Source organism: Alligator mississippiensis, chromosome 7, assembly GCF_030867095.1.
Source record: "Alligator mississippiensis isolate rAllMis1 chromosome 7, rAllMis1, whole genome shotgun sequence".
Classification (NCBI taxonomy): domain Eukaryota; kingdom Metazoa; phylum Chordata; order Crocodylia; family Alligatoridae; genus Alligator; species Alligator mississippiensis.
In genome coordinates, this window is record NC_081830.1 from 9924351 (window position 1) to 9937230 (window position 12880).

Consider the following 12880-nt stretch of genomic DNA (forward strand, 5'->3'; position numbering starts at 1 on the left):
CCTGAGAGGCCAGCAGGGGGTGTACAGCACACAGGGTTTCTATAGGGTCTATAAAATGTAGCAAAAGAGAGGGATGGGGGTTCTGCCCCAGAAGAAGATCCCCTGCCTCTGTCATAGGGTAGTGGTCCTCGCTCCTACCTTGGGTAAATTCAAAAAGAGGTTGGATGAACACCTGTCTGGGGTCATGTGATGCCAGCGTGTGCTCCAGCCAGTGGTGGGGGGTCAGACTAGATGATCTATTTAGGTCCCTTCTGACCCCTAACTACTATGAAATTATAGCCTGTACTTCTTGTGCAGGGGACTATGTGGTTTGATCTGCACACAGTGCCACAGAACTTGAATCCCAGCTGTGGGAGATGCTTGTAGCCAAGACAGGCTGTTGGTGTTGGGTGAGGTCACCTGGGGGGGGCACTTTGTAGCCCCTTCTGCAGGGTAGACAAGGGGTGAATCTTAATTATTTTTTTCCAAACAATCCCCCATTTCCAGGAAGGCATGGGAGGTTGTAGCAGACCATAGGACACAGAGCCGGCTGCCTTCAGTAGTGATACAATCCCACTGTCCCCTCTTGCACCCTTCTGTGTAGGGGGCTTCCCAGAGCTGGGCTCTTAGGAGACACTGTCTGTCATTATTGCTCTGGTAGCTTCCCTTTACGGTTCCAGTCCAGCCCTCAGTCCTGCCCTGGTACTCAGGACGCTGCAGCATCTTGTGCTGAAGGGCAGACATTGGATGGGATTAAGAAGGACCCTGACAAGCCTCTGGCTGGAACATGGGTGTCATCATGCAATGGGATGAGATGTGGATGAAGAGGGGAAGCAATGCTTTTGGTCCCCGTCCCCACCCCACAGTCTGTATAGGTAGGCAGCTGCATTGCCATAGCACCACATTGTTTGATGTGGAAGGACCCCCCTGGGAACAAGATGACCAGGCTGTCAAGTCTCTTCGCTAAGCCACATCTGAACCAGAGTTCTCTAGAGACACCAACAAGTTCCTGGCCTCGCCATCTGCAGGAGGAATTGCAAAAGTGATATATCCCCCTTGTCTTCATCTGGCACTGGTCACTTGAAAACACCAGTGAGATTGGGTGATTATGGGACACTTCCTAGTTAAACTCTCCTGCTCCCCAAACAGATAAAGCCTTGCTGACAGAAAATCTGCCTCGATTTCCAAGCCTGAGGCCTAATGGGACCTTTTTCTATCCAATCCAAAGGTAAAAGGATTTGAGATTCATGGCCTGATGGCACCTGGAAAGTTCCATGAGTCATTTGCCACTAACTAGTAAGGCAGGATCCACATCGCCTTCGTTGGGGTCCCCTAACTAAGAACTACTTCCCAGCACCCAGTGATGACTAGAAGTGCTCTTTAAACATGGTTAACTTTTGAAGTAAGTCTGTTGCTATGACACACCAGCCCTGGCAAGCTAAAGGGTGTTTTTTTGTCCTCCCCTCTCTCTCTCAGGGGAAGCTCTGCAGACTGTCAGTGAGCAGCAGGGGATGGGGTGGGCAGAGGGCTTCCTCAATCACTGCCACCTCTTTGATCTACTTAGGTTCACCCCCACCCATATCCCTCATGGGTCTAAGCAATTCCCAAGCACTTAGAAATGATGATGACATTCCTTCCTCCATGGCACGCAGGAGAAATCACCGGCTTTTCAGCTGCTGGCATGTGTTTGCCTGCCTGATTTGCGTGGGTGTGCGTGGGCGGTTTTGTGTGCCGAGAAATTATTGCTGTGGAAAGCAGTGTTGCGGAGCTGAGCTCTGCTTTTAACTTAGTGCCCAGGCCTGCCACAGCTCTGAGCCCTAGGAAGCAGAGAGCTGGTGTAGCCCCTGAATACTGCTCTTGAGATGGGGCTGTCTCCCACACCTGTCCTTCACAAATCCAATGGTACGTAGTTGTCCTGGGGAACCATGGCAGCTGGGAAAGAGGAGGCCAGGGTCATGGCACAGAGGAGGTGGATATTGGGCTGTGAATACACTGAATGTCACATGGCTTGAAATGTTGTAGCGGGGGGGAACAAGCTTGCATCAGCTGATCCATTGGAACCGTGTCATCTGTCCACACCTATTGAGTGACGATTGAATTTCACCCCTGAATGAAAGAGCTGGTAAATGAGTAGCTTCGCTTTCACTTCCCGAGAAGCAGAGAGGATGCACGTCTGTCTATACCCACAGCTACTGCTTCCTGCACTGAATGACCAGCTGGCACACACAGTAAAGCCAGGGGACAGCATGTTCCCAGTGATCTGGACTGCACTGCAAGCTTTGCCATGCTCTGTGCCAGTTGAGCTTTCCCGGGGCACGTCACTTTGTAGCCAGGAGCTGCAACAATCAAGCAGAGAGGTCTCCATGTGCACTGGCCTCAGTAGTCAAGCATCTGTCTCCTAGGACAGGACACAGTCTCCAAGCCCATCATGAAAGTGAGCACTTTGCAACCATTTGGGTATCTGGTGGAACACAGAAGTTAAAGGACCTAATGGCTTACAGTAGTAGCAGCCTCTTAGGCCAAGACACCCAGAGTCCTGAAAAACAGCCATGGTTCTCTGCGGATGTCATGGCATAAGTGACTACCGCCATTGCTAGAAGGGTGCTTCAAACTGTGGTCTCACTAATAGAGTGGGAACGTTGGCCATCAGAGACCTTCTTCTGAGGTAGGCCATCAAAGACAACCTAGTGTCCAGCTCCTGGATAATCAACAATGGAATCTGAGCTGGAACATGTGCTTACAGCCTGAGTGGGTGATGGCAGAAAAGGAATGTCAAGCCTTGCACGTAGTTCTATTTTGGTTCAGCACTACTTTGGAGGCTGTGATGAAAACTTCAATAGTTAATGCATCTGCAAGACCCATCTTAGGAGAGTCATAGTCATAGAGAAGTGGGGCTGGAAGGGACCTCCAGAGATCATCTAGTCCAACACCCTGCCAGAGGCAGAATCAGCCCTATCCAAACCATCTCATATAAACAATCTAAACTCTACATAAGACTACCTTCAGCCCTGGAGAAAATAGGGAACCCCAATCATCTTATTGAAAACTTCCTTCTCCTGAGGTAGGGTCCAGAGATCCACTTCTCCCTGCTCTGGGGCATTTCTTTAGGTCATGGAGTAACAAACTGCAGCTGGAAATAGCCCATTTCAGCTGCCAGTGGATATTCTTCATGAGGGGAAGCCATCCTAACTGGTGGACCATGCAGTGCAGCTGCCACCCCTTCCCATGCTACTAACGGACATGTCTGGTTTGGTCTGTTGGCCTCAGGTGCAGGTGGAGAGGCCCTTAGCCAGTGGATCTGTGGACCTTGTAACTCAGAGATTTTTAACAAGCCACAGTCAATTTTTCCTTATCCAGGAAGCCTGGTTATCTTACATCAGGACCCATCTCGTCTTCTGGACAGGACCTTCTAGAACCAGAGCTCTGCTAACAAGCCTCCCTGTCATATCAGGTCATTCCAATCAAGATGGACTGGCATGAAACGCCTTTCCATCTCCTTTCCAACCCCATCTAGGGTGTTCCACCCTGTTGCTAGCTTCTCCCTTCATTGGTGCACTGCCCTACGGCCCTTCACCAGTGCCATTTCAAATACAAATAACTGCATCCTTTGTTGACTTGATTGGAAATAATAAGCCCTGCCTGGATGCTCTCTTATCTCCTGGCATCTTCTTGCGCCTTTTCTAATCTCATTTGAAAGGTTGCAGTAAACTCCCTCTGCTCCTGGCCACACACATTATCTGGGCCTCCATGCTGATACTGTCTCATTATTCCCAGAAGAATCCTTGGAGGTGCTTCTCTCTTAACTGCCTCATAAAATGTATCACAAGTTGGGTTTAATGAATTATTCACTCATTGGCTAAATGCTCTGTGGCTCCAGGATTTGACTGAACCACCTGTGGCTTCCAGGTTTTGCTGAAGGAGCAGGCAGTTCTACCCCACTGTTCTGGTTCTTTGGATTTCCCTTTGGACATCTCCCGTCAAGTAGCTTATTAGCTTGGAGCCATGGTTCCCTTGTTAGAGTCAAGGCCCCCTGCAGAAAAGGCTGGCTTTTTGCTTTCCCTTGGTTCTTAACTATGCAAAAGAAAAACAGAGCAAGTCTTCTGTTGCAGAGAGCTCAGCAAGACTGGATAGTGTGGACACTCTGGACTCCCATGGATCATGTGTAGATGTCCATGCACCTAATGGGGTTATACTGTGCAACATCCCACAACACCCTGAAAAAGATCTCATGGAACCCCAGCTGAGAACCACTTATGTAGAGACTTTCCATTTCTCTTGTACTCAAGTCTCATCACTGCCTCTCTCCTGGTTTGCCTTCACAGAGCAGCGTGGAAATGGTGGAAGCCCCAACATCTCCTCTCCCCCTCAGCTCCATGTTCTTGGGCCCTTCACCTTGGCTCTGCCCCTCACCAGGTGCCCGTCAGGAGGACTTGGTACACTGGTCTCATCTCCGGTATCAAGCACAGCTGCCATGCAGTCCCCGTGTGGGGTGGCACTGAGTCACCCGCAATCGTCTGGGTAACAGATAACGCAATAACGGTTCCAGTGAGAACCACAAAGCTGGAGCTGAAGCCGAGGGAGCAAAATCTTGTCTCGCCTCCAAATTCAAGGCTGGTGTCTCCAATATGTTCCCAAATTCTTCTTTGCAGCCAAGGGGAGTGGGAGGGGGGTGGAAAGGAGAGTGAATTTCGCACCTGGTGCTCACTGCAGAGGCCTTTGGTGTCGGCTCCCTCTTGAGATCAGGCAGAAAGGGAAACATATGGTGTCTCTGGAGATCAAAAGTGATGCTGCTCCTTGGCCTGAGGCAGCCACTGCCGCCAGCTCTGTGGGGAAGAAGGACATTGTCTCCACAGCGGGTCGGTTCCAGGTAGTCGTCCCATATGGCAGCCCTGCTGGGAGGGAGCAGGCTGGGAATCCTGTCTGTCTTGTCTCTCTTGTCATTTCCCCATGAGCCAGCCCCTGGCTCCTGTGCAAGCTGGAGAGGGGTGGGTGCCACAGTCCCCACACCCCTTCTAGGGCATTCTCAGAGGTATACCCCCCCCCCCCCACACACACACACACACACACCTCAAAGGGTGCAGGTGTAACACAATTCCCCTCCCATGAGATGAGAACAGGCATCCCCATTTTCCCCTCCATTGGGCCATCCAGTGTCTCAGAGATCCTGCCCCTCTGCCCTGTCTCTCAAGGCTCTGACTGCCTGGTCTGCCATTCACTGTGCCTCTATCAGCCTGCTATAAGCTAGGTCTCTCTATGGGGTATCGTCAGTGGCCTCCTTTCTTCCCCTTCTGCCACTCCCAGGCCTCACAGCTTAAACAGCAAACAAAGCCAACTGCAAAAGCAGTCAGTTGCAGCTGGGGGGGGCCTTTCTCCAAGCTGTCCCTCAGGCTTCTCCTCCGTTCTGCTGGCTTCTCCCAACTTGGACCCTCCTGGGTCTACTCCCAGTTCCCTTCCCAGTCTCTGGTACCTCTCTCAGCTTCCTTCATAGAGATCTCCTTCACTTAGCATAGTCAGGGTCAGTCTCACTGCGGGTGCTTTGCTCTGCTCCCCACAGTGAGCTTCCAGCTCTGTCCAGGTCAGATGACCTTCCCTGCCTCAGGTGCAAAGAGTTCATAGCCCCTGGTTCTTCCTGCTCCTGAGCTGAGGACACCTCAGCAGGCCCTGATCTAATGAGCTGCCAGGCATTCATTATCTGGGGCTCTGCAACTTTTTAGCTCTACTGCCCAGCCCTGCTTTCAGTAATAGGGCTTGGTCCTTACTACATATAGTGGTCCATAGGTTCCCGAGATGTTTCATGCCAGATGGGGGGGACCTGCAGCTGTTACACAAGGAAGGAATCCGCAGCATGGAGAAGGGGAGCAGTTTTCCCCCCTGCTTTGACTGGGATGGAGCCAGGCCCTATCCATTAGCTGCCTTGTCCCATGCTGAATGACTGAATGTCCTTCGCTGGTTGACCCCTCACATCCTGAAACTGCAACTCCTTCTCTGGGCCGCACAGGGAAGGGAGGAGGAGCACCAGGAGGGAGTACGTTGCTGATGCCATCCCCTCTGTGTGCTTGCAGGTAGCTGTGGAGATCGGCAGTAGCTGGCTGCGTGTAGCCCTTCAGGAGGGCAATGGACAGCGCATTCTGGTGGAAGGGAAGCTCACCCACAAGATTAACACAGAGAACTCCCTCTGGAGCCTGGAGCCGGGGAAGTGTGTGCTGGTAAGAACATACACACACGCGCGCATACACATGCAGAGGGCCCTGGTTTACACACACAGCATGTATGCACACCATGTCTGCAGAGAACTCTGTCTGCCAAGCTTGTGCACCCACACACCACACCTACACAGAGGGCCCTGCCTGCTTGGTTGCACACACCCACACACCACACCTACACAGAGTGCCCTGTCTGGTAGGCCTGTACACATGCAAATATACACACAAAGCACTGTCTGTCAGCCCTTTGTACATAGGTGCATACACCACATGCAGACATACACACATCCATGGTCCTGTCTGTCAGACCTGTATACACATGTACACACACACTTGCCTATGGGTCTCTGCTGCCAGCTTTCTCTGGAAAGGCCAGGGCATTTGGAGCTTGGGCCCAGTGCATAGACCTGGCTTAGCTGTAGCAACCATACCCTCTGGAACTCCTCCATCTCTGTTCTGTGCACACCTGGTCTCTTCCTCCAAAACCTACAGCTGGTTTCACATGGGCTGATCTTGTTTAGACTAGATGTGGCCTCCCAAGGGCCCTGCCAGCCTGGCTGTTCTGTAAATCCAGTAGCTCGCCCGAAGGCGTGGTGAGTGTGGTAGTTCTCACCATGAGGCATGCTGGGTGTCCCCAAAATACAGTTGCATGGTAAATAGCATCCCTTTGGAGGAAGGGGGCTGCAAGCTGGCGATGTAGGACCCAAGGGACATTGTCTGTTTCCTGTGGCAGGTGTTCGTCTCACAGGCACCATTCAGCTCTTGACTGTGCCACACACTAGTAGAGCTGTGGGGATCTTCAGCTGGTGGAACTGTGGGACACAAGGCACTGCTATGGGAGCTGCTGTCTCTCTGGGAGAGCTGTGACAGAAGTCTCCTCTTCCCCCTCCCTAATTCATTCGCTGCCTGTGGCTGCCTGAGAAGGTGGGCACTGTCTGGTCATGAATGGTCTGAGCTCGGGGCTGCTGGCCTCTCTCCCTGCCAGGCTGGGGTGTGGGACAGGCGTTGTCCGGAGTAAGATGCATCATCTGCTGCTTGGGATTATGATAAATGAGCCTGTTGGAAATTCAGCTGGAAATTCAGCAGCTGCCAAGGCTCAGCCTCGCACTCTAAAATTCCTTTTGCTATGAGTATCAGTGCCAGTGATGCCCACCCCTTTATGCTGGGCTTAGAAGATGGCTTTGGTCTTGACTTCCCTGGCATGCTGCTTTGGGGAACCGAGGTGAAGAAGAGCCAAGAACCACTGTGCAGAGCTCAGCGCCTGCCCTGTAATCTGAGCTGCTCTTTAAGCCACTGGGCACATTAGATCCATCCATTCCCCTCAGCCTACTGGGATCCAGCTGCCTGGGATCCCTGTTGCATCTGTATCCACTGAGCTGAGCACACATCAAGTGAACCCTTCATGCCTCCTTGCTCTGTGTGTACCCGGGCTCAGGGCCAACACTTCCCTACCACTGTCTTGCTGGGAGCAGGACAGTTTGGAACTATGCCATGGCTCTGGGTGGCCCTCAACTGAGGCTGGATCAGTGCCTCCAGAGGGCATGACATGGTCTGCTTCATGTTGGGAGTGCTGGTTTCTGCAGTTCCAACTGGTTTCTTTTAATTTGTGTCTGCTGTCTTTACTGGCATACAGAACAACACCCCCCCCCCACTCCACCCCCCAAAAAAAAACCCAACTGCAAGCAATGGCAGTATGCATTATATTGGAGAAATATGGTAAGAGCAGTTTCTGCCCCTTACAGGCAAAAGCAAAAGGAAAATCTGCAGGCAACTCACAGGGAGCAGAGCAATGAGCTGGATGGGCTCCCTATCCAGTTACTTCTGGTTTGTGGGGAGAGGTGTGTGTTGTATGCCAGACAATACAGTATTCATCCCCCTCAGCCGGATCCATCTGGTTGATCTTCCAGGGCTCACATTCATGTCCACTATGCATTGCTCTGCCTCTACCCTCTTGGCTTCTTTCATTCCCCTTTGCCTACCAGGACCAGCTCAGCCAGGGTGGCTGCAGAATCTGCCACCGTAACTAGATCCCCTCCAGAGCACGGCTGGAGCAGGTTTATTTCCATCTCCTTCCCCAAAACAGTCGTGAAGGGTGTAGGGATCTTTGGCCAGCCATGGGGGGAACTTGGCACGTGCTCCTTAATCCCCACACCAGTGCTGTCCCACCAAGCTCTGCAGGCCTTGAGATGCCTTGGCATTGCAGGGACAGATGCTCCACCAACCCCTACAAGCTGGCTTGGTATCCCACCCGAGACCCTCCTAAGAAGACAGGCGGCTGCCAGCCCCAAGCCCTGTGGATGCATTTAGCCTTCTCTATTACACCGGTTGGCCTGTCAAAGACTATGCTGAAAATAGCTCCCCGTGAGCTGTTTTTAGCAACATGCCGGGTGCCGCGCACAACACGTTCCCCTCCCCCGCCCCTCAGTGGAGCCGAGTCCAGCCTAGACTGACTAGTGAAGCGCTTGTCTGGCACCTACCTGGCTACCAGGGCGCTGGCAATCATCGCGCAGCACTCTTTTTCTCCCTGCATCTCTCAGCTCTGACCCTGGGCCCCGTGGATCAGAGCTGATGCCTTCTGTGATCTTGAGAGCGCCTCCTCGGCTCCACTGCTGCCCCCCTCCCCCCCCCCGAACCCCTTCTCCCCCTTTGTGACCCAACCTGCCACCTCCTTTCCTTTCCAGTCACCTTCTGTGCTACATGAATGCCAGGCTGTCTGGCCCAGCCAGCCTCCCCAGTGACACCCTGTTGTGGGGGGGGAAACGGGGTGACTTGGTCAGTAGCGTTGACACCAGATCACTGCCAGGGGGGTGGAATAGTGTCTTTGGAGTGGGACTTTCATGGGGATTTCTGATGACTCGCCATCATCAGAGATCCCAGCTCATCTGTCCTGCTCTTCCTGTCTCTTCTCCCATCCCCCCCATTTCCCTGTTGCTTATCCCAGTGGGGGCCAGCCCTTTGGGCACGTGTGCCCTGAATGAAGCCCTGCACCTTCCCCAAGTGTCACTCTGATCCTCTTCCCCTGCCATGTCTGCTGCTCTGCTTTGTGGTTCCCTGCCCTGTGCTCCTGGGCCCATACACTGCTCTGCTTTGTGCTCGCTGCCCCATCTATTGCTCTGTATTCTACCCCTGCCCTGTCTGGTGCTCTGCTTTATGCTCCTTGCCTGTGCCCCCTGTCCCATCTGCTGCTCCACTTTGTGCTCCCCTGCCCCATCTCTTGCTCTGTTTGTGCTCCCAGTCCCATCACTGTTGCTTGTCCCCTTGTCACTTATAGAACACATGCCTTGGGTTGGCCACCCCTGGCTTGTCTCAGCAGCACATAGCTTCTCACCCTCCTCACTGCCCAGCCCCTGCCCACCCCTCTGCTTAAAATCTCCCACCTGATACTGGGGCACCAGGTCCACTCTTTCTCTCCCATCTGCTTCACACCCATCCTCTCCCCTAAAGTTCTGGCCTGTAACTCTGCAGTCATGGGTTTGCCCTTTCCCTTCCGTGACATCCTCATTGCTTTGTAGTGATGGCATATTCCAGGCCAGATGGCGTTAGCCCCAGCACTCCCAACGCACACCAGTTCCAGGCATAAGGATATGCCAGAGCTCAGCAGAGACACACCTGAGCTGGCATTATTCAGGGCATCAGAGGCAGCTTGGCACAGGCCAGCCCTTGCCAGGCTTCATGCTGCACTAGCATAGTTACAGTGAGGCCAGGTATCTCCACAGTCCTGTGCAGTGTCTCTGCAGTTGCTTCTAGCTGGATTTTGCTTTCCTTAAAGCCAGTGTTGGTGCTGTCATAGAGCCACAACCAACATGGTGGCCCTGATTGCTTGTTGCCCGGCTCAGATTTGGGATACTGTCTTCCCCACTGAATGATAAGGAAAGAAACCCTAAACCCCATGACAGGTGCCTTGTCCCTAGAACTCAGCCACCTCCAGCCCACTGTTTGTTTCACTCACCAGCACTGAGATCTCCAGGCTGCCTCCCAGGCAAATAGGCCTGGAAGCCTGTGGTGAAGACCTTGGCTCCTTCCCTCCTGACCCAAGGGGAGCGAGACGGACACACTGTGATGCTCAGAGCTGCACATGGGTTCCCAGACCCAGCCACTTGTTCAGAGATGCTCTCAATGTCCTAATCATGCAGTGCTGCTTATGAGTCCTGTGGCTGTGAAGCTGTAGCTGGCTTCAGCCAGGAGCCCCCCATTTTCTCCACATTCGCTTGTAGCCCCGAGAGCATGCAGCTGCCCCAGCCACACACTGGCTTGGCTCTAAGCCACAACTCCCTGTTCCTGGGCATGTCACAGCCTGCCCAGGCTGGGGTTATAGGGCAAACACAGGGGCACAGATGGAAGAGCTGGGACATGCCACCCTCCTCCCCCCCCCCTTCTTCCCTGCCCCCCTCATCAGGGGTAGTCCAGGGTTTCCACAGCTAACAGTGCCTGTTGCCATCAGATCAACCTGAGCAAGGGGGACGAGTACTGGTGGAATGCCATCCTGGAGGGGGAGGAACCCATCGACATAGACAAGATCAACAAGGAGCGCTCCATGGCCACGGTGGATGAAGAGGAACATGCCGTGCTGGACCGCCTCACCTTTGACTACCACCAGAAGCTGCAGGGCAAACCTCAGAGCCATGAGCTGGTAGGTCTCGTGGTGCAGGCTTCTGCCTGCCCTTGGGGGGTCCAGACCCCAAGTGAGTGCCAGGGGCTCTTGACTTGCCCTAATAGGTAGCATTCCCTCTAAGCTGCATGGGGTGCGCAGCTTACAGGGAACACTGCTAATAGGTCCTACTGGGAATGCTGTCTCTGTGAGAACCCAGTGTCCCTAGCTCTAAACATCAAGCCTGGTTGTATGGGCACCTTCTGGTGCATGGACATTGGGCATCCAGTGTGGTAGTGCCAACTCCACAATTTTCCTCACAGCATGCACACACATATGGGCTTCTTACGGGTGTTGCATTTATGGCGCTATGCCTGCCATGCCATAAATAGCAATATGCTGCATGTCCAATTTATGGTGCCACGCAATGGCCAGCCAGCCACAAAGACATTCCACGTGCAAGGCAGAGCAGCTTTGGGGCTGGTGTGTGGCACCTTAAATTGAAGGTGTGGCATGTGCATCCCAGACCCAGGGCTGCCCCAGCCAGCACCCCATGGCTGGCAGCAAGAGCCATGTTGTCCATCTTGGGAGGGTTGCAGGTCCCAAGAGGTTGGTTCACAGCCAGGAGATGCACCAGCTGCAGTTCCCCAGGCAAGCCCTGAGGACAGTGCCCCATAAGCCAAAGTCTGGTAGAGATCCCAAGGGGGAGCCAGGTCCACTGGGAGACAATTTGGGGACTGCTGGAGTGGGCACGTGACATCTCCCTCCCCCAAGGGCCACCAGAGTCAGCCTGGCCTTGCTCTGGCTCCCAGCATGGCGGGATCTTGGCCCCTGAGAGGTAACATATGGGAAAGCCCAGAATAAGGGGTTGCATTGGGGTTCCCCAGGGCTAGAGGCTGCAAGTAGATGTGGGATGCCCTGGCCAGGCTGGAGTTGGGGGTGGGGTGGAGCCCACAGGGTTGAGCAGAGCCTGTTGCCTCCCACAGAAGGTGCATGAGATGCTGAAGAAGGGCTGGGACGCTGAGGGCTCCCCCTTCCGGGGCCAGAAGTTTGACCCTTCCATGTTCAACATCTCCCCCGGTGCCGTGCAGTTTTGATGGAGGAGCAGGCTCCGGCTCCTGCTCTGGCTCCAGCCTCTGGATTGGTTTCAAGCAGCATGGGGGGTGAGTGGGAGCGTGGGTGGGCGCCCCCTTGCCCCCCCCAGCCCAGCACCCGAGCACAGGCGAAGCCTCGCCAATGCAGATTGACGTCCTCTGTCACCATGGCAACCAGCGCCAGGGTTGTTTTGCTCTTCCAGGGAGAGCGGAGGCCGGGGGATGCCATCTCGGAGCTGCGGCTTGGCCCCAGGACCTCTCCCTCCATGCCCCATGGCCGCTGCCTTCTACAGAGCCCCAGTGCCTGCCACATGCCATGACAGGCAGCCCGTCATCACTTGGGGACCGTGGCTGGCCTCAGTAGCCCCTTCACAGTGCAGAGGGCCCTACTGCCCAGGGGATGGACACAGCTCTCCCAGCACCAGCAAGGGGCACAGCTGTCAGCACCAGACGTGTCCGGGTCGCTTTGTCCCTGCTCCGTCCCCCAACCCCACAGGGGCTGAGAGATGGGATGGGTGCTGCCAGGATCCCTGTGGCCCTGCCATACTGTCCTGACCCCCGGCACTTCCGCAAGGGACTTCTTCCGGCTTGTCTTCTTCCCACCTCACGTCCCATATCACCCCAAGCCAGCTGCCAGTGCCTTGCGCCCGTGAGTCCCACCCACCTGCTGGGGTTCGCAATAAATGTGTTTGTCGGAGCCACTGTCTCTGTGTGATTCCCTGCTGGGGCGCTCAGGCCAGGGCTGGGTGGCCATAGGACACTGCTGTTTGCCCTGTCCGAGATGCCTGCAATGTTGGGTTTCCCCATTGCTTGGGCGAGGTGGGGAGGCCATGCTCCTCCTAGACATCTGGGTGTGGGAGGAACTGGAGACTCACTGCCCCACATCCAGGGACTGGGCCCTGAAGCTGTACCCTGAAGCAACCACAGCCCCCAAGGCTGAGCCTGCAGCTGCCTGCAACTCCTGGGAACCCAGCCCTCATGGGAGTGGGCTCTGTGCAGCCACACAGCTGCCTGCA

The 12880-nt window shown here is 54.4% G+C and overlaps 1 protein-coding gene across 1 annotated transcript in view; it reads left to right on the top strand.

Moving 5' to 3' along the window:
- The window catches only part of NUDCD3 (NudC domain containing 3), a 39190-nt gene extending 26629 nt beyond the window's left edge, over nt 1-12561 (top strand). Inside the window, exons 4-6 of the mRNA XM_006269367.4 lie at nt 6042-6185; nt 10624-10812; nt 11757-12561. Coding sequence (XP_006269429.1) covers nt 6042-6185; nt 10624-10812; nt 11757-11867 — 444 coding nt within the window. The 3' untranslated portion in view covers nt 11868-12561. The remainder of the gene's footprint in view (nt 1-6041; nt 6186-10623; nt 10813-11756) is intronic.
- Nucleotides 12562-12880: the final 319 nt, after the last annotated feature.